The sequence below is a fragment of the Pongo abelii genome, chromosome 10 (genome assembly GCF_028885655.2).
Source record: "Pongo abelii isolate AG06213 chromosome 10, NHGRI_mPonAbe1-v2.0_pri, whole genome shotgun sequence".
Taxonomy (NCBI): domain Eukaryota; kingdom Metazoa; phylum Chordata; class Mammalia; order Primates; family Hominidae; genus Pongo; species Pongo abelii.
The window spans coordinates 119,324,796-119,351,019 of NC_071995.2; the positions used below are offsets into that span (position 1 = coordinate 119,324,796).

Below are 26,224 nucleotides of genomic sequence, written 5' to 3' on the forward strand. Positions count from 1 at the left end.
TTTTTTAAATTAGTGTGCCCATTTGGTGAAATCTGTGAACTTAATCAAGGACAACCACACATGTCAATTACTAAACGTTTAAAATATATTTCTAAACAGAATGGGCCGACTCAGTCACAGTAACTGTTGATCTCCATAGTAGAGCAACCCACAAAGACAGAACTGATTTTTTTCCCATAATCAGGGGTGAAAAATATACAACTTGTTTCTGAACCAAAACCACAATTTCTGCAGTTTAAAATGTTTCACTGCTAATATGGCCCTGGTAGAAATTATGTAGTTTTTTTTTCTTCTTTAAAAAAAAAAAAATTAAAAAAATTTCCTAAGACACTAAATCCTCAATCTGGAATGTAGATTCTGAGCACAAAGCAGCTCAGTTAACCTAAAAAATAAAGGAAAAATTCCCATCACCTGTCTCAGTAGGGCCTGAAAGGAGAGAAGTAGTGTGGGGAACCCCTGCTTTGGTATGGAGAGTCACGGCCCCTTGACCCAGACCGAGACCGTGAGTAGCCATAGCTGGTGCTTCTCTCAGGATAAACTCGGATGTAGGAAGTTTCACCCTGAAATGCAAACAAAAACAAAAAGAGTAAAGGGGAAAAAAATCAGAGCCAGAAGAATAAGCAAACCAACATCTAACAGTAATAGTTAAGTATTGAGCACTTACTGTGTACTCTGCCTGGCATGAGGCTATCTCATTAAACCTTCATAACATTATGAGGTAGGTACTCTTACTATCCCATTTCAAGAATAAAGAAAATTAAGACTTAAGTTATATCATTTGCCCAAGGTAACACAATAAATGCCAATTTGACATGTTGATACTCAATTAACTATGATAAAACAATATATCTGAATTACTGCCATTGACCCCCCTCAAAACTAAGAACTGGAAAGGATCTCAGAGGTCATATAGTTTAATCCCCTGCCACCTCATTTATGCATCTTTGGATGGGCATCTATGGAAGGAGCTAGCCTGTATTTAATACCTTCCAGGTGTAAGGACCTAAGCTAGATGCTTTAGATGTTATCCTCTTGCTCTAGATTCCTGGCAAGTCTTGTGATGGTGCTATTATGTGACCATTTTGCCCATGAAGGAATCGAGGTTCCAAGAGTAGTTCAGGTAAGGAATTAATAAGCAGCAGAGGAGTCATGTCCAGGCTGGCTTGTCCCCAGGCCCTCTGCCTTCAGCCACCATTCTCAGAAGATCCAAAGATGCCAAGGGGAAAGAAGCTGGATGCTTTTTCACCTTAGGTGAAAGTCAGTAATTGGAGTTACCCTTTCTGAGGCCCTGCTTTGCAGTATAACTGAGGATCAGGTGCTGTTCTGTTTCTGCTCCAAATTCAAGTCCTAGAGGACAGTCTGAACAAAAGCATCATTAAACCAGGGAAGGACCAACCTCTAAGCCAAAAACTAGGGAATTATATGAATCCTCAGAAAAAGAAATGAGCCCAGAGACCTGTGTCCCCAAACATCCGTAAATCTCATAGTAAGGCAGGACAGGATAACCAGAAAAAAACAATGTCCAATTGGTGGTCTGGTTTCTGGTCTCAATGGTACCAAAGGGATAGTCACCACTTCAATCAAACTGAGATCCAAAACAGCAGCTGCTTTCCTACAAGGAAAGACATCAAGAACTACTGAGTCTCAAGGGTGAGGTAATCAACCACAAGAAAATGTTACGGTTTAGCCTGGCACAGTGGTGCATGCCTGCAGTCCCAACTACTGGAGAGGCTGAGGTGGGAGGACTGCTTGGGCCCAGGAGATCAAGGTCAGCCTGGGTAATGAGACTCTGTCTCTAAAATCAAAAATTAGAGAAATATAAAAATTATAAAATTAAAAAAGAAAATGTCATGATAGCTCAGGTTTCAGAGAGGATGCTGCACTACTCTGGGAAAAAATGAAGTGACAGCTCAGCCCTGACAGCAGGACCTAGAAGGGCTGAGATGAAGAGGCTGGCCTGTAGAGCTCAGCCTAGACCCACAGGAAGGGTAGCTGAGTTCAGAGAGGGATACTGCCATTTAACCTGGTTGTGAATGGGGTGGTATCAAGACCGACTGCACTAGTATTCTCTCCAGGTTACAAATACCATGACCAAACTGTGTCATGTGATACTAATATGCAGAATAAAGCATATTAAAAAACAAACATACCATGAATGCATACTTCTTTCAGCTATGACCCTGAAGGACTTAGGCATAGCAAATTCCATGGCTTTGTCCACCTAAGATAGATCTCTTATGGTACTGTGAGGTTACCAAATGGCATGGCCTCTTGCTACCTCTGCTAGGTCAGGTTCAAATGGAATGATTTGAGTACAAGCTCCTCACCAGAAGGCAAGGACCCACCTCATGAGAGCGGAATTTGGTGTCATCCAGTTTACGCAGGGCATATTCCATGTCTTCTTTTCTGAGATACTCAACCATCCCCACTCCATCCTTCTGCACATCAGCATAACAGACATCCCCAGCTTCTCGCATGTGATCCTTCAGGTCCTGCCAGCTGCCTGACGGAGGAAGTCCTAGGCATGGAGAACATAAGAAAGCCCACATCCTTCAGCTATGTTAACTGCCCTGCTAAGAGCCAGCAATACCTATGGTCCCTTCTCCATGATCACTTAAATCCTGAGGGTCCCCAAATCATAAACCTTGATAAGGGACACGAAATCAGAAAAGAGCACTGAAGTATGTGTGGTAAATAAACCACCTTGAGAAGCTGGTTTTAAGTTCATCTTCCAGAGACCAGGCCTTTTCAACAGAGCAAGAAGTCCATCCCATTACAGGTTTAGTATCTTTGAGAATTCATAGCTTCTTTCTTTGTCCTTTAAAATCAATGCCAAACTCCTAATACTTTGAGTTCCAATTTTTTCCATTATGAAATTTAACAGTACCAATTGTTTATTGCTTGACAGGGTTTCACAGGACATGGGAATTTTGAAACCAGACAATGAAATAACCAAAGAGTAGCTGAAGATCACAACAACAAAAAATCTAAAGTTTGTTTTCTTGTAGGTGTGAATGACAAGCTATACAGAGTACCTCTTAAAAGATCACCAACATTCTTCAATACAGTGGGGGGGAAGGTAAGACTCAGATGCTAAAACTAGTCGGGAGTCATACAACCCTACCTGATGTCATGAAAGGGAAATGTGCTCCTGCTCTCAAAGGCTGTGTTTACCGCTCACAGCTCAGGACTGCAGCCATTTCCTAATAGTTTTCTAAGCAGGATTTCAGAGCAGCATGGAGAGAAAAAAAGATAATGTATGACATCCTGAAGGAGGGAATAGAGTTCTGGGGTTAAAAAATTACAAAGGGACACAAGATAGGCAGATACTGAGAGTATCACTCTTAAGCACATGGGAGTATGCTGTGATTGTGTGACATTCACATCTTAAAAAGGTGCCAGGCTCCTCGATTTATTTCATTCCACCAGGGCCCTAAAACTCCCATGCAATATGCAGAAGTCCCCACGTCTTTCCAGTGTGTTAATATTTTGAAGATAGATAAACCTCCCAGTTTAGCATTTCATCGCTTATAAACACTAGACAGAAATAGTCTATACTTTCCAATAAAATCTCTAAGACTCTTAAGTTACGGGGTTTTAAAAAATATTTTAATTCTAAAACCACCACAAAATCTGATCTTCTTCAGGATCCAAGTCTGGGTAAGTTGTTCAAATCTGGCTCCTTGAATGCCTTTCTACCATGTCTGATGCCAAGTATATTCCAAAAGAAGCATCTTTAGAATTGTAGCTCAAGGAGTTTTCCCATCATCTTTCCTTCTCACCACTAGAAAACTCCTTTACAAGAAATATGGTTATGTTCTTCCAAGGCTGCACTCCCAACACAATTTCATTTGCAGGATACTTGCCTCATTGGCAATCCAGGGCAAGGCTTCACACAGGCTATTGAAAAGAAAGCCCCCGTGTCCCATGCACTGAAGAATAACAACTATCATTTCTTGGAAGACAGACTCTGTGTTAAGTATTTTACATGTATCATCTCATTCTGTTTGAAAGGAACATACCTGAAACAAGAACTCGGAAATCAGATCTTCTTGTAGGAGGCCCATTCCTCCCACCACGGGGCCACCCACCCCGACCTCCATAAGTCCTGGGGAACTCCACACGAAGCCGACACTGGCCATAATCATAACCATTTCTTCCATAAATAGCATCCTCTGCATCTCTAAAAAAAAAAAACAAAAAAACATTTGGAGTTAGTGCTGTTCAGGAGGCCAAGTGACTTTCCAAGTGAGGGGCATGAGTAATAAGCATAAAAGGGAAACCTAGAGTGAAGAAAAAAACACACAAATCAGGATCCTGAAGCACTTCTGCTTTGGTTTGGAGACGTTTCATGATACTGGAATTAACCTTTACAGCTGTCACACACACTTTTAGAGGTATGAAATTATAATGAATGAGCAAACAGATTACTTATAAGAGGGCTAATTCAGATAAAAAAAAAAGAATCAACTGCTGACAGATTATTGATTTTGCCAATAAACCACCAGTGTTTTTCTAACCTTGGTGAGCATTTTCTCAAAAAGCACACCACACGCTAACCCCTTAATATTTTCTACAAGGCCTACCTAGTGCCATAAAGTCTATGGAAATAAAAAGTAGGTGGTTAGCCAGGCATGGTGTTGCACGCCTGTAGTCCCAACTACTCGAGAGGCTGAGATGGGAGTGCAGAGCCGAGATCACACTACTGTACTCCAGCCTGGGTGACAGAGACCCTGTCTCAAAAAAAAGAAAAAAAAAAAAAGTAGCCAGTTGGATAGGAGAGTATTTGAGGGTAAATAAAGTAGCTGGGCGTGATGTTTGAGCCCAGGTCAAGGCTAGCCTGGGTAATATAGTGAGACCCGGTCTTTTAAAAAAATAAATAAGACTCAAAGGACAAAAGAAAAATACAAATGAGTGTTTTGGGATGAATGTGGAACTTTTTTTTTTTTTTGAAACGGGGTCTTGCTCTGTCACCAAGGCTGAGTGCAGTGGCTGGAGCATAACTCACAGCAGCTTCTAACTCTTGGGCTCAAGCAATCCTCCCACCTCAGCCTCCTGAATAGCTAGGGCCACAGGCATGTACCACTGCACCCAGCTAATTTTTGGATTTAGCTGGTCTTGAACACAGGTCTCCCTATGTTGGCCAGCCTGGTCTTGAACTCCTGGGCTCAGGCGATCCTTCCCCTCAGTCTCCCAAAGTGCTAGGATTACAGGCATAAGCCACTCTGCCTGGCCTTGGAACTCTAAGTACCTTTTCAGCATAGTTTGGAGAACTATTTTTGTCGAAAAACATTCTTTGGATACAATTTTGCCAAAAGAGACAAATATTCAATAAAATTACTTTAAGTCTTTCCTAGGACTCTAGGAGAGTCAGGAATGCCACGTTGATTCTCCAGTATTGGATGGTAGAAAGTGTGACCTTGGAGCATGGGTGGACAATAGGAGCTGAATGTGCTAATGAAGGCATTGTTCAGTGTCACAGGCACATAATCATTTGTAAGATTTTAGAACTAAAAGCAACAAGGACCATATCCAGTGCAACCTTGACTACGTAAAATGCAGACTGGGAGAGGCAGAACTGCTAGGAGGTCAAAACAGACTGAATAAAAACTGGCCAGCATTCAGGCCAGGCGCTGTGGTACATGCCTGTAATCCCAGCACTTTGGGAGGCGGAGGCAGATGGATCACTTGAGGTTAGCAGCTTGAGACCAGTCTGGGCAACATGGTGAAACCCCTCGTCTCTACTAAAAAGATAAAAATTAGCTGGGCATGGCAGTGCGCAGCTGTAATCGCAGCTACTCAGGAGGCTGAGGCACGGGAATCTCTTGAACCCAGGAGGCGAAGGTTGCAGTGAGCTGAGACTATGCCACTACACTCCAGCCTGCATGACAGAGCAAGACTCCATCTCAATAAATACAATAAATAAATAAAATTAGCCTGCATTCAAATCATTATTCTGCAAATTACTAGTAGTCATCTCTGGGTAAGTGTTTAATCAAGTTTTTACATCTCCAATGTGAATAGTATGCCTATCTCACAGGGTTATTATAATGGTTAAATAAAATACTACATGAAATGCTTTGCTTGAATCTTCACATCTAGTGACACCAAAAGATAGTTTTTCTATTATGAAAGGAATGAGGGAAGATGACAATGTAGTGTATCATATAGTAAGTTTGCATTCAAAAAACAGAAGAGGGAGTTCAAATCCATTGATGCCGGCCTGGCGTGGTGGCTCAGGCCTGTAATCTCAGCATTTTGGGAGGCTGAGGTGGGTGGATCACTTGAGGTTAGTTCAAGACAAACCTGGCCAACATGGAGAAACCCCGTCTCTGCTGAACATAGAAAAATCAGCCAGGCATGATGGCGGGCGCCTGTAATCCCAGCTATTGGGAAGCTGAGGCAGAAGAATCGATCGAACCTGGGAGGCCGAGGTTGCAGTGAGCGGAGACAGTGACATCGCACTCCAGCCTGGGCAACAAGAGCAAAACTCCGTCTCAAAAAAATAAAGAAAAATAAAAAAAAAACAAATCCCTCGATCCCTTCCGAGTTCTTTTTTTTTTTTTTTTTTTTGAGATGGAGTCTTGCTCTGTCACCAGGCTGGAATGTAGTGGTGCCATCTCGGCTCACTGCAACCTCCGCCTCCCGGGTTCAAGCGATTCTCCTGCCTTAGCCTCCTGAGTAACTGGGACTACAGGCGCGCGCCACCACGCCCAGCTCATTTTTGTATTTTTAGTAGAGACGGGGTTTCACCATGTTGGCCAGGATGGTCTCGATCTCTTGACCTTGTGATCCGCCCACCTCGCCTCCTAAAGTGCTGGGATTGCCACTAGCTTTCTCTTTTATCAGTAACTCTAAATTATCAATATCCTGATCTGTAAAATCTGGCTAACCATACAGGCCGGGTGAGGTGGCTCACGCCTGTAATCCCAGCACTTTGGGAGGCTGAGGCGGGCGGATGACCTCAGGTCGGGAGTTCGAGACCAGCCTGACCAACAAGCAGAAACTCCGTCTCTACTAAAAATACAAAAAAATTAGCCAGGCATGGTGGCACATGCCTATAATCCCAGCTACTCAGGAGGCTGAGGCACGAGAATCGCTTGAACCCAGGAGGCGGAGGTTGCGGTGGGCCGAGATTGCGCCACTGCACTGCAGCCTGGGCAACAAGAGAGAAGACCCGTCTCAAAAAAAAAAAAAAAAAATAGTACCTACACCTCATAAATTGTTAAAAATACTCAATACAGGCTGGGCGGGTTGCTCACGCCTGTAATCCTAACAATTTGATCCGCTGAGACGGGAGAATCACCTGAGCTCAGGAGTTCGAGACCAGCCTGGGCAACATGGTGAAACCCCCTATTTTATCAACCTAAAAAAATAAGAAGGAAAGAAAAAAGCTAAATACACACCATGGCACCTGACCGATAGCAACTGTGCACTCCAGCCTGGGCAACAAGAGAGAAGACCCGTCTCAAAAAAAAAAAAAAAGTACCTACACCTCATAAATTGTTAAAAATACTCAATACAGGCTGGGCGGGTTGCTCACGCCTGTAATCCTAACAATTTGATCCGCTGAGACGGGAGAATCACCTGAGCTCAGGAGTTCGAGACCAGCCTGGGCAACATGGTGAAACCCCCTATTTTATCAATCTAAAAAAATAAGAAGGAAACAAAAAAGCTAAATACACACCATGGCACCTGACCGACAGCAACTGTTGAAAAACCACAATGGCACGGTTACTAAATAAGCGAGGCATAGCCTTCTCCGGCTTAGGGGTAAAAATGCCCAGTTCCGGTTTTGAGGCAAATGAGGAGATACTAGGGATGAGCTGTCAGAGTCCACTCTTCAGCCATCAAAGCCTCGCGGTGCTTCCTGCCTGCCCTTCCTCAGATGCTCTCCTTGCCCTATCAGTACTTCCACCCCAGGTAGGACGGACACCCTACGAACATTCCGCGTTCCCCGGGAGCAAATGATGCTAGGAAAACAGGGTGCGGGCTCTTATTTGGCCGGAGTGGAGTGACCAGGTCAGCGCCGCAGCTGCTAACCACCACCAACCACAGTTTTGAAAGTTCCTGGGCTTTTTCCGGCCTGAGGGCCGATGCTGTTTGCAAAATCACAAGCACTCCTTAGAGCCGGGTTAGGAATCTAGAGTTTCCAAATCCCTGGAACCTTTAGCATCTTGCCAAGCCTCCCTCATTAAAGGAGGGAAGTGAAATCAGAGCCCCACTCCGGCTGTTTTAGAAGTTTTCCCGAATCCGTGATCCCTTTACAAAGCCCGGGCCCTGGCCTGCGGGGCGGGGCGCGCGAACGGCGAGCTGTTCCACCAGAGACCCCTCCACGACCTCCAGCGGCATCCGCGACCCTGCAGCTTGCTCTCCAGCCACGGCGAGCACCGGCCGGGGGAGAGGCGGGCGGGAAGGGCGAACGGCGACCCCCGCGCTGCCCCGGGGCCGCTTTCCCCCACTGTGCTGCCGCAGGCAGGAGGCGGACAGGGCTCACTCATTTGGACCCCCCGAGGCCGGTGCAGGCGGGCTTGGGTCCTCCAAAGGCTCAGCTTTTGGGTTTCTAAGTAAAATATTGGAATAATAAAAATAAAGGAAGTGACGACGGCGCGAAAGACGGCCCGGGCCTGCGAGGAGAGGCTGCCTCATCCTCCACCCGTGAGGGGGCGCCGTGAGGGGTCTGCGCGGAGGCGGGGGGAGGGGAGGCCGGGGGGAGGGGAGTCCTGGGGGAGGGGACAGCAGGGAAGGCGGGGGCCTCAGGCACCGAGGGGGAGAGGGCAGGGGCGCGGGGGCCTCACCGGGGGTCCTCGAAGCGCACGAAGGCGAAGGGCACGAGGCCGTGCCGGTTCTTGAGCTCGATCTCGCGGATGCGGCCGTACTTGTAGAACAGGTCCTCCAAGTCCTTCTCGCGCACGTCGGTCGGAAGGTTCCCCACGTAGATGCGCCCGTCGCCCTCGCCGCCGCGCTCGTCCGCCCAGCCCGACATCCGCACCGCCCGACGCCGCGGGCCCGCCGCAGCCCACGTCGCCGCCGCCGCCGCCTCAGCACGGGTCCCCCCGCAGCGTCCCCGCGGGCTCCGAGGCGCTCAGCCGCACTGCATTGTGGGAACGCGGAGCGGAAGCGAAGGGGTCGGCGGAGGCAAAAGGAGTCCTCTTAAAGGGAACGCGGCTGCGACCATTGCGCGTGCGCGCAGACCGGCGCCCCCTGGAGGTGCGAAGGGCGTTCGGACGCTGACAGGGAGAGCCTGGGGCCGGGCCGTGTGGATGTCACCCCCGAGCGCGGTTCGCGCTCGGCTGAGGCACTGGACAGGTGACTTGGGCTCCCGCGCCTCAGTTTCTCTCTGTGGCGCCGCCTACCTCACAGACTTGTGAGCACTCACTGACGTGGGTAGCGCCCAGGGCCTGCGGGGCGCAGGAGAGCTGGAGTCAGGCGGAGACCGCAGGCTGACCCCGCAGCGGCCGCAAGGAGCCCCCAGCGGCTGGGCTGTCGCGGCCCCCAGCCTCAGGTCAGTAGGCCCCCGGGCCACCCTGTCCCCATTTTACAGTTGCTCAGAACTGACGATGTCAGCATGAGATGGACTCCATAGCTTGGCCTTGAGTTTGTCGGAGTCGAGGGAGTAAGACTCATGACTATCACAGCGATCACTATAGAGTGCATCCGACTTGTGCTTTTCATCCTCTCCCGGGAGGAGACTGAGGCCACAGAGGGGTCAGGAATGGAACCCAGAGCCATGCTCGCATCCTAAGTACCGAGTCCTGACGGAGCTCAGGTAGACACCCACCTTGGCACTTACTTTTCCACATTCACATCCCAGAACGCGGAGCATTGAACCCAAGGACCTTACAGTGAGGCCTTGCACCAGAAGACTTTTTGTTTTTGATACAGGGTCTTACTCTGTTGCTCAGGCTGGAGTGCAGTGGCGCGAACACGGCTCACTGCAGTCTCGATCTCGCTGGACTCAGGTGATCCTCCCACCTCGGGGCGCCGTGAGGGGTCTGCGCTGCGTCCAGCTAGTTTATTTTCTATTTTTTGTAGAGAGGCTGGTCTCGAACTCCTGGGCCCAAGCGATCCTCCAGCCTTGGCCTCCCAAAGTGTTGGATTACCGGCTTCAGCCCGGCGCCCGGCTGGAATACTCCTAATCTAAAGATTTTTCAGGCTGGGTGCGGTGGCTCACGCCTGTAATCCCAATACTTTGAGAGGCCAAGGCGGGCGGATCACTTGAGGTCAGGAGATCGAGACTAGCCTGGGCAACATGGGAAACCCCGTTTCTACTGAAAATACAAAAATTAGCTGGGCGTGGTGGCGTGTTCCTATAATCCCAGTTACGCGGGAGGCTGAGGCAGGAGAATTGCTTGAGCCCGGGAGGCGGAGGTTGCAGTGAGCCGAGATCATGCCACTGCACTTCAGCCTGGGTGACAGAGTGAGACTGTCTCAAAAATAAATAAAGATTTTTCATATTAAAAATGAAACCTGGCTGGGCGTGGTGGCTCATGCCTCTAATCCCAGCACTTTAGGAGGCTGAGGTGGGTGGATCACTTGAGGCCAGGGGTTCAAGACCAGCCTGGCCAACATGGCAAGACCAACCCCCCATCTCTACTAAAAATACAAAAAAAAAAAAAAAAATTAGCCAGGCTTGGTGGCACGCCTGTAGTCCCAGCTGCTTGGGAGGATGAGGCACGAGAATCGCTTGAATCTGGGAGGCAGAGGTTGCAGTGAGCCGAGATTGTGCCACTGCACTCCTCCAGCCTGGGTGACAGAGGGAGACTCTGTCTCAAAAACAAGACAAAACAAAAACAAACAAACAAAAAAAGGGACTAAAACCAAACATTTAATCAGAAGGTAGTTGATTTCTCATTATACCATCTGAGCGTTTTAAAATCAAAACAAACCAAAAATTAGACACCCACATATACTACTGAGTGTATATCTTTTTTGGAATACAAGTTGATAGTATACATCAGGCTTTCATAATATACACATACCCTTCGATCTTGTAATTCTGCTTGTAGGATTTTTTATTTGTTTGTTTGTTTTGAGACAGAGTCTCACACTGTCACCCAGGCTGGAGTGCAGTGGCGTGATCTTGGCTCACTGCAAGCTCCGCCTCCCAGGTTCATGCCATTCTCCTGCCTCAGCCTCCCGAGTAGCTGGGACTACAGGTGCCTGCCACCACGCCCAGCTAATTTTTAAATATTTTTAGTAGAGACAGGGTTTCACTGTGTTAGCCAGGATGATCTCAATCTCCTGACCTCATGATCCGCCCGCCTCAGCCTCCCAAAGTGCTGGGATTTACAGGCGTGAGCCACCGCGCCCAGCTGCTTGTAGGATTTTTATCAGATGGAAATAAGCAAGAGATTCTCATAATAAATTACATGCGTATATTTATCATTGCATTCTGTGCAATTAAAAAATTAAACTTGATAATAAGGGAGTGGCTCAACACATTAACAACTTTGAATGTTACACAATTATTAAGTCATGTTTTTAATATGACAGAGATATTAAAGTCACACTAATTTACAGTTAAAGTGAATTGAAAGTGGTGTTTAATGTATACACATATGTAGTGTATTTGCTGCTTGTAACAAAAAAAAATAGAAAGAAAAAGCTTTCCAAATGTTGTGGAGATATCTCTTGATGGCAGTGATTTCTATGTTTTTATTTATGCTTTTCTGTATTTCTCAAATTGTAATTAGCATGCACTACTTTTATAATTGCAATAAAACACAATAAATGATTCCTAAAATAAAACCATTATAACTGTCTGTTGTATTCTGGATTATGTAAAGCATCTAGCTGTTCTCTAGACAAGCAGGAAAGAGCCCTGGCCAAATATGATCCCGAGTCTAAGTATGCAGCCTTATAGGAGCTTACATATCCTATAGGCATCCAAAAGTCCAGATGCCTCCTCATTTTGGGTGGTGTGCTTAGGTGTATTAATACCATTCTCTGAGTCCTACCACTCCTATGTGAGTGTTGCCTGGAAAGACAAAAAAGGAAAAAAAAGTGCTGTTGGAGACAATTGGGCAGTCTCCTAGGGAGAGAGAAATAGAGTCAGCTAAGTGACTCAATAGGACTGTAGGTGGAAAACTGCTTGCAAATAATAATAATTCAGCTTTAATTGTGCAAAGTCCTGCAGCATACAATCTCCAAAGGAGTTCAGTTACCCAGCAGAAAATATAGGGATGTGGTTAGTACAGGCTTCTTGGATTAGACAGAGCACAGCTAAATCATTAGGAGGCATTTATGATCATCCATGAAACCCCCTTTATTCCTGTACTGACCTTTGCAGGTTAGAACACAAATGAGACCACAATTATGACTACATGCTCAAAGGGTTCATAGGTTCCATTCTCTGCTAAGGCCAGAGACTCTAGGCAGGGACACCTTTTAAACTTTTTGTTCATCTAGATATTCAACATTATTTATGATTTAGGTCCTGTATGAGGCCCAGGGCATGTAATAATACAGCTCTGTCCTTGAGTTGTGTATATAGGTTGCTATTCGGTCATGTAGAGTACAGTTGTGATAAGGATAAGCTGCTTGAGACTGCAATGGAGGGCCACCTACCACAGTCTTAGAGATTCTAAGGAAGGCTTCTGGGAGGAGATGTTTAGATAGAGTCTTGAGGAACCAGTAGGAGTTAACCAGGGGGAAGAGGGAAGGGCATTTCAGACAAAAAGCAAGGCATGACTGCTGGGTGCAGTGGCAGTAATCCCAGCACTTTGGGAGGCTGAGGCAGGAGGATGGCTTGAGTCCAGGAGTTTGAGACCAGCCTAGGCAATGTAGTGAGACCCCTATCTCTACAAAAAATTTAAAAATTGCCAGGCCCAGTGGCTCATGCCTGTAATCCCAGCACTTTGGGGAGGTCAAGGTGGGCGGATCACTTGAAGTCAGGAGTTCGAGACTAGCCTGGTCAACATGGCAAAACCTCATCTTCACTAAAAACACAAAAATTTGTCGGGGGTGGTGGCGCACACCTGTAATCCCAGCTACTTGGGAGGCTGAGGCAGGAGAATTGCTTGAACCTGGGAGGCAGAGGTTGCAGTGAGCCGAGATTGCGCCACTGAACTCCAGCCTGGTCAACACCAAGACTCTGTCTCAAAAAAAAAAAAAGAAATTAAAAAATTATCTAGGCATGGTAATGTGCACCTGTGGTCTCAGCTACTTGATCTCGAACTCTTGAGCTCAAGTGATCCGCCCATCTTGGCCTCCCAAAGTGCTGGGATTATAGGCATTAGCCACAGCGCCTGACAGTCCCAGCTACTTAAGAGGCTGAGGTGGGAGGATTGCTTGAGCCTGGGAGGTTGAAGCTGTAGTTAGCCATGATTGCACCACTGCACTCCAGCCTGGGCAACAGAGTGAGACTCTGTCTCAAAACATAAAAAAGGACACCATGAGAAATCACCCAAATAGGAGAGAGAGTGGCAGACCAGGGAAAATCCCTACTAGTGTGACTGGGGCAAGGAGTTCAAGCAGGGAAGAAGAGAGATGGAGTTGAGGCACCACCAGCCTGGGCAACACGTCAAAACCCCGTCTCTACAAAAAATACAAAAATTAGCTGGGCATGGTGGCACACACCCATAGTCCTAGCTACTTGGGAGGCTGAGGTGGGAGAATCACTTAAGCCCAGGAGGCAGAGGTTGCACTGAGCCGATATTGCACCACTGCACTCCAGCCTGGGCGACAGAGTGAGATCCTGTTACAGAAATGAGCTTGTCCTTCTTTTCACCAAACTGAAAAGAAGCCTTTGATGTTGGCAGACTATTAAGAATTAATGCAGTTCCCACAGCAAGCCATTTATTCTCCACCAGAGTGTAGGGCAGTGCCCAACTGAAAAAAACAACATCAAAAAAAAAAAAAAAAAGTCCCAAAACCAACAACAGCTTGGGTGATGAGTGCATGAAAATCTCAGAAATCACCACTAAAGAACTTAAAGAACTTATCCGTATAACCAAATACCACCTGTTCCCCAAAAACCTATTGAAATAAAAATTTAAAACAAACAAAAAACCAACAATGCCAGGCAGAAAACATGCTGCAAACCTGCCCATCTGGTTTTCTCCTTTTCTCTGTGACATCAGTCCCCTCTGGCATCCCAGCAAAATATTTTCCTCTGTGTCAGGCTCAGTCATGAGCTCCTCCCAGACCTTGGCCCTAGGTATCAGTGGGCAGAGAGGAAGTGATGGAGGAGTAGACCATCTGAGAAAATGAGGAACTGGTCCCTCCTGGCAGGAGAGCTATGGAATGAGTCACTGGGAAACGTGTTCCTGGTCACAGCACCCTGGGAGCTTTCTCTGTCATTCTCTACCACTGTACTTGTGTGATGGAGTAGAATAAAACATATTCTGGAAAGCTACGTAATGAAGAACTGAGCCATGCAGGGGAGGAAGGAGAGAAACAGCAGCAGAACTAGGAGGTTTGGAAGAGAGTTTGGAATTGGGGGTGAGCTTTAGGAAAGCAAGTGTCAAGTGTGGGAGGATGAGAAGAGAAAAATGGGAAAGATAATTCAAGATTTGCAGTATATTGTGAATATAATTCCCCTCTGGTGTTTTTTTCAGAGATTGCAAAAAATCTTTAACATTATTTTTCACTAACTTTTAGATAATGAACTGGTGTTTTCTTTGAATATGCCCAAACAGGTGGGAACACCAGGGCTTGATTTTATATGAAGTTACTTCAAGTGAACATACTGTATTTGTAGCAGCTTGGTTGCTTTATTTTTACTAACTTGTTAAATTCTGAGATGGAGTCTTCAAACAGCTTTTTATATCAGGGCTTCCTTTTCTTGGATTAATGGGCTTCTGGGATCAGTGAACTCCTGCCTCCCTGCCCCCTCAACCTCCACCTCCTGACCCTGATCCTGCAAAGTTGTAACAGTTGTATGCAAAATATTGTATGTGGGCAGAAAAGTGTTTTTATTCTGGGGAGAATCTCCATGTAGCACTGTCCCACAGAACTTTCTAGGATGATGAAAACATTCTATATTTGAGTTCTATATGGTAGCCATTGGTTACATGTAGCTATTGAGCACTTAAAATGTGGCTACTGCAACTGAGAAACCAACCTTTTAAATTATATTTAACGATAATTAATTTTAATTGTAATAGCAAAATGTGGCTAGTGGCTACCATACAAGATAGCATAGGAGTTTATCATTCTCAAAGGTCTATAAGTTGTACCCCCACCTTCCCCCAAAAAAGGCCAAGAATCACTGAGACCAATCACTTCCCTTTACAGCCCTACGGTACTGGCACATAGTAAGTGCTTAGTAAACACCTGTTGATGTTATTAACTAGTATATAAAGAAGAGTTGCTCTAGCTCCAGAAAAGTGGAACTGAGGTATAAAATGGTAAATGAGCTCATCGGTCACCGAATTTCATTTCCTAAGCTCTAAATTCCTTACCCTCAACCCAGAACTTTTTCCAAAACGTTTTCCACTGTAACAAACCTTGAAAACTTTTTTCACAGCAAAGTAAATCAGAAACACAAGCAAAGGGTGGGGGGTGTGAAAAGATTAATAACAGTGCTAAGAATGTTTTTCAATGCAACAAAAAAGGATGCATTTATTTAGTAGAATCCTAATTTTTTTAGACCCAAGTCAGTTTTATACTAAGCAGATTTTTAATGAACTGTGTCAATATAATTCAGTAATGGCACCTCCAAGGCAAATACATTCCTTAAAGGTAAAAAACAAGTATGGGAATTATCTGGAGTTTTTTTTTTTTTTTAAGTTAAAAAAAAAAAATAACTGAAAGCCAGGAAGCTTCTAGGCTACACATCCCCCCATGCTAACACATGCCCAGTGGCTGAACTTCCTTCTGTCTGCCTGAGGCTGGCTCTCCCCCTCAGCCAGCACATGTGCAGGGCTTCTGTGAATGTCACATTGACAGACATTCCTTGCTAGGCAGCTGGGGACCAGTTTCTTTTGTAATTCCATCCTTCTCGTGGGCTGCTAGTCTGTCTTGTTGTGACACACTCCTTGAAGGTGCTAGAAGGACAGCAGGTTTTTGGGGTTTTTTGTTTGTTTGTTTTTTGAGACAGAGTTTCGCTCTTGTCACCCAGGCTGGAGTACAGTGGTGCGATCTCAGCTCACTGCAACCTCCGCCTCCCAGGTTCAAGCGATTTTCCTGCCTCAGCCTCCCAAGTAGCTGGGATTACAGGCATGCACCACCACACCTGGCTAATTCTGTATTTTTTAGTAGAGATGGGATTTCTCCATGTTGGTCAGGCTGGTCTCGAACTCCCAACCTCAGGTGGTCCGCCCGCCTCGGCCTCCCAAAGTGCTGGGATTACAGGCATGAGCCACCGCGCCCGGCCTTTGTTTTTTTGTTTTTTTTTTGAGACGGAGTCTCGCTCTGTTGCCCAGGCTGAAGTGCAGTGGCACGATCTTGGCTCACTGCAACCTCTGCCTCCTAGGTTCAAGCGATTCTCCTGCCTCAACTTCCCAATTAACTGGGATTACAGGCGCCTGCCACCACACTCGGATAATTTCGTATTTTTAGTAGAGATGGGGTTTCACCATGTTGGCCAGGCTGGTCTCGAACTTCTGACCTCAAGTGATCCACCTGTCTTGGCTTCCCAAAGTCCTGGTATTACGGGTGTGAGTTACCACACCCGGCCAAGAGCAGGTATTTTTATCTGGTGCTATGCTTGGACCCCAGCTTTAAGAGCCCAGGGTTATGTACATGGCATCTGGGACTTTGGTGGTGCCTTCACTCCTTGTCTGCTCAACATTTGTTCATGTATTCAACCCACATTTATTGAGCCATAGAACACTGAGCCTGGCTCTGTGCTGGGCACTGGTGATCGGGATACAACAGTAAGACTCAACCCTGCCCTCACACCATTCACAGACAACTAAAAAGGCAATTACAGCCAGGCGTGGTGGCTCATGCCTGTAATCCCAGCACTCTGGGAACTCGCTTGAGCCCAGGAGTTCCAGACCAGCCTAGGAAACCTAGCAGACCCCGTCTCTACAAAAAAAATAAAAAAATAAAAATAAAAAAATAAAAAAAAAAGCCGGGTGTGATGGTGTGCGCCTGCAGTCCCAGCTACTCTGGAGGTAGAAGTGGGAGGATGGCTTGAGGCCAGGAGTTGGAGGCTGCTTTGAGCTAGGGTCTCGCCACTGTACTCCAGCCTGGGTGACAGAGCAAGACCCCATCTCTGAAAAATAAAGTAAAAAAAATACATATTTTTTTTCTGAGACAGAGTTTCGCTCTTGTTGCCCAGGCTGGAGTGCAATGGTGCGATGTCAGCTCACTGCAGCCTCTGCCTCCTGGGTTCAAGTGATTCTCTTGCCTCAGTAGCTGAGATTACAGGCATGCACCACCATCCCTGGCTAATTTTTTTTGTATTTTTAGTAGGGGCAGGGTTAAGCCATGTTGGCCAGGCTGGTCTTGAACTCCTAGCCTCAGGTGATCTGCCCATGTCGGCCTCCCAAAGTGCTGGGATTACAGGCTTGAGCCACTGCACCCGGCCAAAAGTTGTTTTTTTTTTTTTCTTTTGAGAAGGAGTTTCACTCTTGTTGCCCAGGCTAGAGTGCAATGGCACGATCTTGGCTCACCGCAACCTCCACCCCCAGGTTCAAGTGATTCTCCTGCCTCAGCTTCCTGAGTAGCTGGGATTACAGGCATGCGCCACCACACCCGGATAATTTTGTATTTTTAGTACAGACGAGGTTTCTCCATGTTGGTCAGGCTGGTCTTGAACTCCCTACCGCAGGTGATCCGCCCTCCTCGACCTCCCAAAGTGCTGGGATTACAGGCATGAGCCACCATGCCTGGCCCCAATTTTTTTTTTTTTTTAAATAGAGACAGGGTCTCACTACATTGCCTAGGCTGGTCTCAAACTCCTGAGCTCAAGTGATCCTCCTGCCTCAGCCTCCCAAAGTGCTAGTATTACAGGCGTTAAGCCACCATGCCTGACCTAAAAAATAAAAAGGCAATTACAGGCTGGGCACAGTGGCTCATGCCTGTAATCCTAGCACTTAGGGAGGCTGAGGTGGGCAGATCACTTGAGGTCAGGAGTTCGAGACCAGCCTGGCCAACATGGTGAAACCATATCTGTTTTCTTTTCTTTTCTTTTTTATGAGATGGAGTCTCAATCTGTCACCCAGGTCGGAGTGCAATGGCACGATCTTGCTCACTGCAACCTCTACCTCCTGGGTTCAAGCAATTCTCCTGCCCCAGCCTCCTGAGTAGATGGGATTACAGGCGCCCGCCACCACACCCAGCTAATTTTGTATTTTTAGTAGAGATGGGGTTTCTCCATGTTGGTTAGGCTGGTCTCAAACTCCTGACCTCAGGTGATCCACCTGCCTCAGCCTCCCAAAGTGCTGGGATTACAGGCATGAGCCACCGCACCGGGCTGTGAAACTGTGTCTCTACTAAAAATACAAAAATTAGCTGGGCATGGTGGCAGGCGCCTGTAATCCCAGCTACTCGGGAGGCTGAGGCAGGAGAATCGCTCGAACCCGGGAAGCAGAGGTTGCAGTGAGTCAAGAACACACCACTGCACAGCAGCCTGGGTGACACAACAAGACTCCATCTAAAAAATAATAGTAATAGGCCGGGCACGGTGGTTCACGCCTGTAATCCCGGCACTTTGAGAGGCTGAGGCGGGCAGATCACCTGAGGTCAGGAGTTCGAGACCAACGTGGAGAAACCCCGTCTCTACTAAAAATACAAAAAATTAGACGGGCATGGTGGCACATGCCTGTAATCCCAGCTACTCAGGAGGCTGAGACAGAGGAATCACTTGAACCCAGGAGGCGGAGGTTGTGGTGAGCTGAGATCACACCATCCAGCCTGGGCAACAAGAGTGAAACTCCGTCTCCAAAATAATAATAATAATAATAATAATAAAATAAAATAAAATTTAAAAAGGCAATTATAACAAAATGAGATATGTGCTACAAGAAATTCAGGGCACTCCTGCAGCGCTTATCCCAGGCTGGAGGGGAGTGTTCAGGAAGAAGACTTCCTGGAGGGAGTGGCTCTTCTAAACTGAGACCTGAAGAACCAGATGGTGCTAGGCAGGGAAATGAGAGAAGAAGAGCATTCCAGACAGAAAGAAAGCACTGCAAAGAAAGCTGGGAGGACAGAGGCAAGCTTGGGGCTTTCAGGAAGCTAATAGTTCAGCACAGTTAGAGCATGGGGTGGAGGTGAGGGCTGTTCTTCCTTGCACTAGAGCCACAAGCTACTTACAGTGAGATGCCCTAATGTAAATCAGAGCCTGGCTGGGTTAGATTACACATGTCAGTCCTAAGTATTTCAGATGTTCACTGGCAATCAGTATGAGTTGCCTTTACCATACAAATGTTTATTGTATATCCCTGAATAGGTTGATTGTAAAGGGGTGGCATGATCAGTCTGGGGGAAGGGGCCTTGAGGGGAGTATGGTCTCACAGTGTCCAAAGGAGAGCTGTGAATAGCAAAAGGATTCTTGTTTGGAAGACGGACAGCAGAAGGGGACAAAGCAAAAATCCAATCATCCCTCCTCGTGTGAGGAAGATGGGGCTCAGAGGGAGCGGAATTCAAAATGTGAGGATGTTTATTAAAACCTATGAGTCCCCCAAAATTAGAGGGGACCTCAATCTGCATCCAGAGGGGGCTGGTTAAGCAGGAAATGTACAGTTCTAGTTCTGAATACTATGCAAACATTAAAAATACCACATTCATATGTGTGGATATGAAAAGATCTCTAAGATACTGACATCTACAGTGTGTACTGTGCTAGACGCTAGGGACACAGCAGAGGGGACAAAGTGTCTGCCCCCTAGAGACAACACCATCTCCACACCCTCGCCTTGGCCTTCAGGATGTGCCTGCAGCAGCTTTTCCTCCTCTCCTGCTACTCCTGGCAGCTTCTCTGGGATCTGCTGTCTGGAAGCCTGTATCCCTTTCCTTCCTCCAGGTCTTTGCATGGGCTAGCTCCTCTCCCTGGACACTGTTTTGCTCCCTCCACCTCTGCCTCCCGAGTCTTTGCCTGGCCAAGCTCTCCTCCGCCTTCAGGTCCTTGACTTAGTAAGGGGCCCAGACCTGTGTGACCCAATCTAGAACTTTCCTTTGAGTTTATACCTCTGAAAGGCCTTGTTGTCTCCCATTACGCCTTTTGTTCCACCTCAAAGCATTTTTCTTTTTTTTTTTTTTTTTTTGAGATGGAGTCTCGCTCTGTTGCCCAGGCTGGAGTCCAGTGGCTCGATCTCGGCTCACTGCAAGCTCCGCTTCCCGGGTTCACGTCATTCTCCTGCCTCAGCCTCCCGAGTAGCTGGGACTACAGGCGTCTGCCACTGCGCCCAGCTAATTTTTTGCATTTTTAGTAGAGATGGGGTTTCACTGTGTTAGCCAGGATGGTCTCGATCTCCTGACGTTGTGATCCACCCACCTTGGCCTCCCAAAGGGCTGGGATTACAGGCATGAGCCACCATGCCCGGCCCACATATTTCTTAATTTCTTTTTTCCTATTTGTAGTTCATGATTCTTATATTTATTGAAGTCTGTATGTATAACACTGTGCTAATACCAGTGACTTCCTGTGATGTCTTATCTTTGACACTATTTCTGACACCAAATGTGTGGTGTGGTCTTTATCTCTGGCACCAGATACGTGTCATTTTTCCACATCAATTGTTCAATTCTCTGAGATCAACTGGACCTCTGAAAATTCTATTCAGTTCTGACACTAACTACCCAGAGTTAGCACAGACCCTGAACAAAAGTTAAGGACTGAGTCCCGCAAGACCACCCCCACTTTAGATGCCTGCACAAATGAGATGCCCCAGCTATCCACATTTTTGTTGGGCCTACTACAAATTCAGAGGTTCCCACTCTCCCCCTTCAGGTTCAATAATTTACTAGAGTGACTCACAGAACTCAGGACAGCATCTTATTTACATTTTCCAGTTTATTATAAAGGATACAACTAGGATCAGCCAAATGGAAGCGATGCATAGGGCAAGGCATGGGGCGGGGCACAGCAGGAGGAAGTGGGAACAGTCTCTAGCCCCACTCCCCTCCCTGGAGGTTGGGGGAAGGAGCTGAAAGTTCCCATCTCTAATAATGTGGAACTCTTTCTGGTGAACTCCCATATGTATGTTAATAAAATAAACGATTAAATTTTGTCTTCTTTTTGTTTTAGAGACAGGGGTCTCGCTCTGTTGCCCATGGGGCAGTGCAGTGGCATGATGCTAGCCCACTGCAGCCTCGACCTCCTGGACTCAAGTGATCCTCCTGCCTCAGCCTCCTAAAGTGTTGGGATTATGGGTGTAAGCCACCACGCTTGGCCTTCTCTTGTTAATATATCTTTAGTCTGTTTAATTCACAGGCCCCCAAAGACTAAACCTGAGGGTAGATAAAAAGTTTTTCCTCCCAGACACTGTTTACAAACTGATTCTAAAATTTACAAAGAAGCCAGGGCACTGTGTTCTGCACCTGTAGTCTCAGTTGCACACTGGGGAGCTACTTGGGGAGCTGAGACAGGAAGATCGCTGGAGGCCAGGAGTTTGAGGTTATTAATACACCATGATCATGCCTGTGAGTAGCCAATGCACTCCAGCCTGGGCAACATAGAAAGGCAAAGGTACTAGATTTGCCAAAACAATTTTTTTTTTTTTTTTTTTTTTTGAGACGGAGTCACACTCTATCACCCAGGCTGTAGTGCAGTGGCACCATCTCGGCTCACTGCAAGCTCCACCTCCCAGGTTCACGCCATTCTCCTGCCTCAGCCTCCCAGGTAGCTGGGAGTACAGGTGCCCGCCACCATGCCTGGCTAATTTTTTGTATTTTTAGTGGAGATGGGGTTTCACAGTGTTAGCCAAGATGGTTTCAATCTCCTGACCTTGTGATCTGCCTGCCTCGGCCTCCCAAAGCGCTGGGATTACAGGCGTGAGCCACCATGCCCGGCCTAGCCAAAACAATTTTTTTACAGAGAAAGGCAAAGGTACTAGATTAGCCAAAACAATTCTGAAAAAAAAAATAGTCAGAGGACTCACATACTCACATTACCCAACTTCAAGACTCACTATAAAGTTACAGTATTCAAAGTAGGGTGGTATCAGCAAAAAGATAAACACATAGAGCAGTGAGACAGAATAGACAGCCCAGGCCAGACATTGGCTTTGGGAGGCCGAGGCAGGAGGATTGCTTGAGTCCATGAGTTCAAGACCAGCCTGGGCAAGATGGCGAGACCTCCATCTCTACAAAAAAGTAAAAATTTAGCCAGGCATGGTGGCTCGTGCCTGTGGTCCCAGCTACTCGAGAGGCTGAGGCAGGAGGATCCCTCAAGCCCAGGATCCAGCCTGGAAAACAGAGCAAGACCTCATCTCTTAAAGAAAAAAAAAAAGGCCAGGCACAGTGGCTCACGCCTGTAATCCCAGCACTTTGGGAGGCTGAGGCGGGTGGATCACGAGGTCAGGAGTTTGAGACCAGCCTGACCAACGTGGTGAAACCCCGTCTCTACTAAAAATACAAAAATTATCTGGGTGTGGTGTTGCACACCTGTAACCCCAGCTACAAGGGAGGCTGAGGCAGGAGAATTGCTTGAACTCGGGGGGTGGAGGCTGCAGTGAGCTGAGATTGTGCTACTGTACTCCAGCCTGGATGACAGAGAGAAGCTCTGTTTCAAAAAAAAAAAAAAGGTCAGAAGAAGAGCGAAGGTGGTGAGATATATTTTCAAGATTGAGCTTAAAGAATTTGTTGATGGATTAGATGTGAGGTGTGAGGAACATACACAAGTCAAGGAAAACTTCTAGATCTCTCTCCTGAGCACCTGGAAGAATGCAGTGGCTATTTACAGTGATGAGGAAGCCTGCAGGATAAGCAGGCAGGTTTGGGAGTAGAACAGGTCTGTTGTGGATGTGTTACATTTGAGACAGATGCCTGTTAGACATCCTAGAGCTATTTCGAATAGGACTTAGAGATATGGCATGGGCATTCAGGGGCAAAGTTTGGGGTGAAAATACAAATTTGAGAGTTGTGAGCCATGAAATTTAAAGCCATGAAAATGGAGACTCCCACGGGGGGGAGTTTAAATAGAGAAGTAGCCCAATAGAGAATGCCTGGGTCACTTCTTCCTTCAGATGTCATGGAGAAAAGGGGAAACAAACAGAGGAGCCCGAGGTGGAGCAGCCAGTGAGATGGGAGGACAGCTAAGAGAGCGTGTGGTCCTGGAAGCAAAGGGAGGACCCAGAGGAAGAGAGCAACTGTGACAAGTATGGCCATGAAGGGCACTGAGAATTGGCCACTGTGTTTAGCAGCATGGTGGTCACCGGTGACCACCACATTTGAGCTGTCTCGGTGCAGTGGATTAAAGAGAGAATGGGAGGTGAGGAATCAGGGACAGGGAGTACAGACAACTCTTGGAGGAAAGCCGAGATGGGGTGGTAGCTACAGGAGAATGTGTAGGCAAGGGAAGCATTTTTAAAAGAGTATGACAGCATGTTTGCATGCTGGTGGGAATAATCCAGTAGACAGGGGAAACCAATAATGCAGGAGAGGGAGAAGAGACAATCACAGGAATGAGAGGAGATGGACTCAGTGCCAGGGAGATGGCCTTAGATAGGAGCATGAACAGTTCACACAGGGTAACGGCAAGGGAGGCAGAATGTGTGTATACAGATGTGGGTGGGCGGGTGGGGACAGGTGGTGGAAATGTATGGAAGTTTATGAAAGGAATAAAGTAGATTTATATATTGTGACAGGGAACTCAGAATCATCCCATTTTGGTAAAAAGGATAAAAGCCTGTTATATGCAGGGAGAAAATCAAATTTTAACATTATCTTTGAGTTGTAAGATTACAGATCTTACAAAGGAACTTTCTTTTTCAGATTCTAAATTTCTAGTGTTTCACTTTTATACAATGAGTACCTATTACTTCTGAAAGTAGAATTAAAAATATTATTTTTATCTTTGAAAGATATTCATCAGAACAAAGCACTGTCACAATACTGAAAAACTGAAAGCAACTTAAGTGTCCACTGATAAGTGATTGTTTCAAGAAGTTATGCACGGACTTTTTTTTTTTTTTTTGAGACAGAGTCTCACTGTGACACCCAGGCTGGAGTGCAATAGCGCAATCTCAGATCACTGCAACCTCCGCTTTGCTTCCTGGGTTCAAGCGATTCTCCTGCCTCAGCCTCCCAAGTAGCTGGGACTACAGGCACGCAACACTACACCTGGCTAATTTTTTATATTTTTAGTAGAGATGGGGTTTCACCATATTGGCCAGGCTGGTCTCAAACTTCTGACCACAAGTGATCCAACCACCTCAGCCTCCCAAAGTGCTGGGATTACAGGCGTGAGCCACTGCCCCTGGCCACATAGACTATTAAGAAGCTATTAAAATTGGGCTGGGTGCAGTAGCTCACGCTTGTAATCCCAGCACTTTGGGAGGTGAAGGCAGGATGCCTGCTTGAGCCCAGGAGTTTGAGGCTGCAGTGAGCTAGGATTGCACCACTGTACTCCAGCCTGGGTGAGAGTGGGACCCCATCTTTAAAAATACATAAGTAAATAGTTATGTTGTAGAAGGATTTTTTTTGTTTGTTTGTTTGAGATGGGGGTCTTGCTCTGTTGCCCAGGCTGGAGTGCAGTGGCACGATCTCGGCTCACTGCAACCTCCGCCTCCTGGGTTCAAGCAATTCTCTGCCTCACCCTCCCAAGTAGCTGAGATTACAGGCGCCCATCACCACACCCAGCCAATTTTTGTATTTTTAGTAGAGACGGGGTTTTAACATCTTGGCCAGGCTGGTCTTGAAATCCCGACCTCGTGATCCACCTGCCTCGGCCTCCCAAAGTGCTGGGATTAAGAAAAGCAGGTAACAAAAATGATACATTGGCCAGGTTCAGTGGCTCATGCCTATAATACCAGCACTTTTGGAGGCCAAGGTGGGAGGACTGCTTGAGCCCAGGAGTTCGAGACCAGTCTGGGCAACATAGTGATACCTCATTTTTATTAAAAATCAAAAAAATTAGCCAGGTGTGGTGGTGCGCACCTGTGATCCCAGCTACTTGGGAGGGAGGGGCAGTCGGATCCCTTGAGCCTGGGAGTTTGAGGCTGTAGTGAGGTATGATCGCACCACTACACCCTAGCCTATTTGACAGAGTAAGACCTTGTCTCAAAATTAAAAAAAAAAGATACATACAGTGTGATAGGTACTGTATGATATGAATATGTATTTATGCGTAGACTGGATGTATTTAAGACAAAATATTGACAATGGTTATCTCTGTACAGTTAACATTTATAATTTATTCCTGTGTTCTTCCGTATCTTCTACCATGTGCATTTATTATTTTTGTAATTTTTAATAAAAAATGGGTGTCAGGAAAGAAAACTGATTAAAACCCCTGTAAATATTTCACATGTGTAATGGCCGTGACATTGAGTTTGAGAACAGCTGCAGCTGGCTGCACTAATTACATTATTTTACTTTATAGCTTTGCAGTAAAGGACCCATAAATTCAGGTAGGTTGATTTATATGAGCCGAAATGGAAAATGGTCACAGAGAAAAGAGTTGCAGAGGCCCTGGCCAAAACCACCTGGCACCCTGCTAATGAAATAATACCTTTGGAGTTTCTTGGGGGAAGTGGCTCCTGGAAGAAACAGATTTTTATGTACAGCCTTAAGCTCTGGCTTTGTGATCCTCAGATGATAAGTTTGGGGGTACCAAGGGCTCTGCTCTTACAGAGAGAGAAAAACAACTTCTTTGCATTCCCCTCTTTGTCTCGAGAGAACCAGGGCTTTGCAAACAGATGTTTCCGTTTTTGTTTTTGAGTCAGGGTCTCGCTCTGTTGCCCAGGCTGGAGTGCAGTGGTGCAATCATAGCTCACTGCAGCCTTGAACTCTTGGGCTCAAGCAATCCTCCCGCTGTAGCCTCCTGAATAGCTGGAACTACCGGCACACCCCACTATACTAGCTAATTTTTTATTTTATTTTTTTGTAGAGATAGGGTCTTGCTATATTGCCCAGGCTGGTCTCCATCTCCTGGGTAAGCCATCCTCCTGCCTTAGCCTCCCAAAGCGCTAGGATTATAGGCATGAGCCACTGCACATGGAGTGCAAACAGATGTTTAAAATGGAGAAACCAAGAGCCTGAAGCAAAGAGGCAACAATCAATAACTTCCTCACTGGCGTCCTGGCTGCCCCACTAACCTGCCCACCTCAGCGGCCCTCTGATCATATGAACCCACTACCTTTCAGTGTTGTGGGATTCAGGAGGATGA

At 46.5% G+C, this 26,224-nt stretch overlaps 1 protein-coding gene across 1 annotated transcript; it reads right to left on the minus strand.

Annotated features, from left to right (window-relative positions):
- Positions 1-63: 63 nt before the first annotated feature.
- Positions 64-9,048, minus strand: SRSF9 (serine and arginine rich splicing factor 9). Its single transcript, XM_002823869.6, has 4 exons — positions 8,799-9,048; positions 4,023-4,183; positions 2,346-2,518; positions 64-560 (listed from the first exon to the last, which is right to left on the minus strand). The coding sequence occupies exons 1-4, from the start codon at positions 8,984-8,986 to the stop codon at positions 417-419; spliced, it is 666 nt and encodes a 221-aa protein (XP_002823915.1). The 5' UTR covers positions 8,987-9,048; the 3' UTR covers positions 64-416.
- Positions 9,049-26,224: the final 17,176 nt, after the last annotated feature.

Excerpts from the sequence above, each read along its gene's own strand:
- SRSF9 (XM_002823869.6), bottom strand. The coding sequence starts at position 8,986 with ATGTCGGGCTGGGCGGACGAGCGCGGCGGCGAGGGCGACGGGCGCATC. Across the intron at positions 2,519-4,022 it reads TTTCCGAGTTCTTGTTTCAG|GACTTCCTCCGTCAGGCAGC; the intron begins GTATGTTCCTTT and ends CTCCATGCCTAG. Across the intron at positions 561-2,345 it reads CCAAATTCCGCTCTCATGAG|GGTGAAACTTCCTACATCCG; the intron begins GTGGGTCCTTGC and ends TTTGCATTTCAG.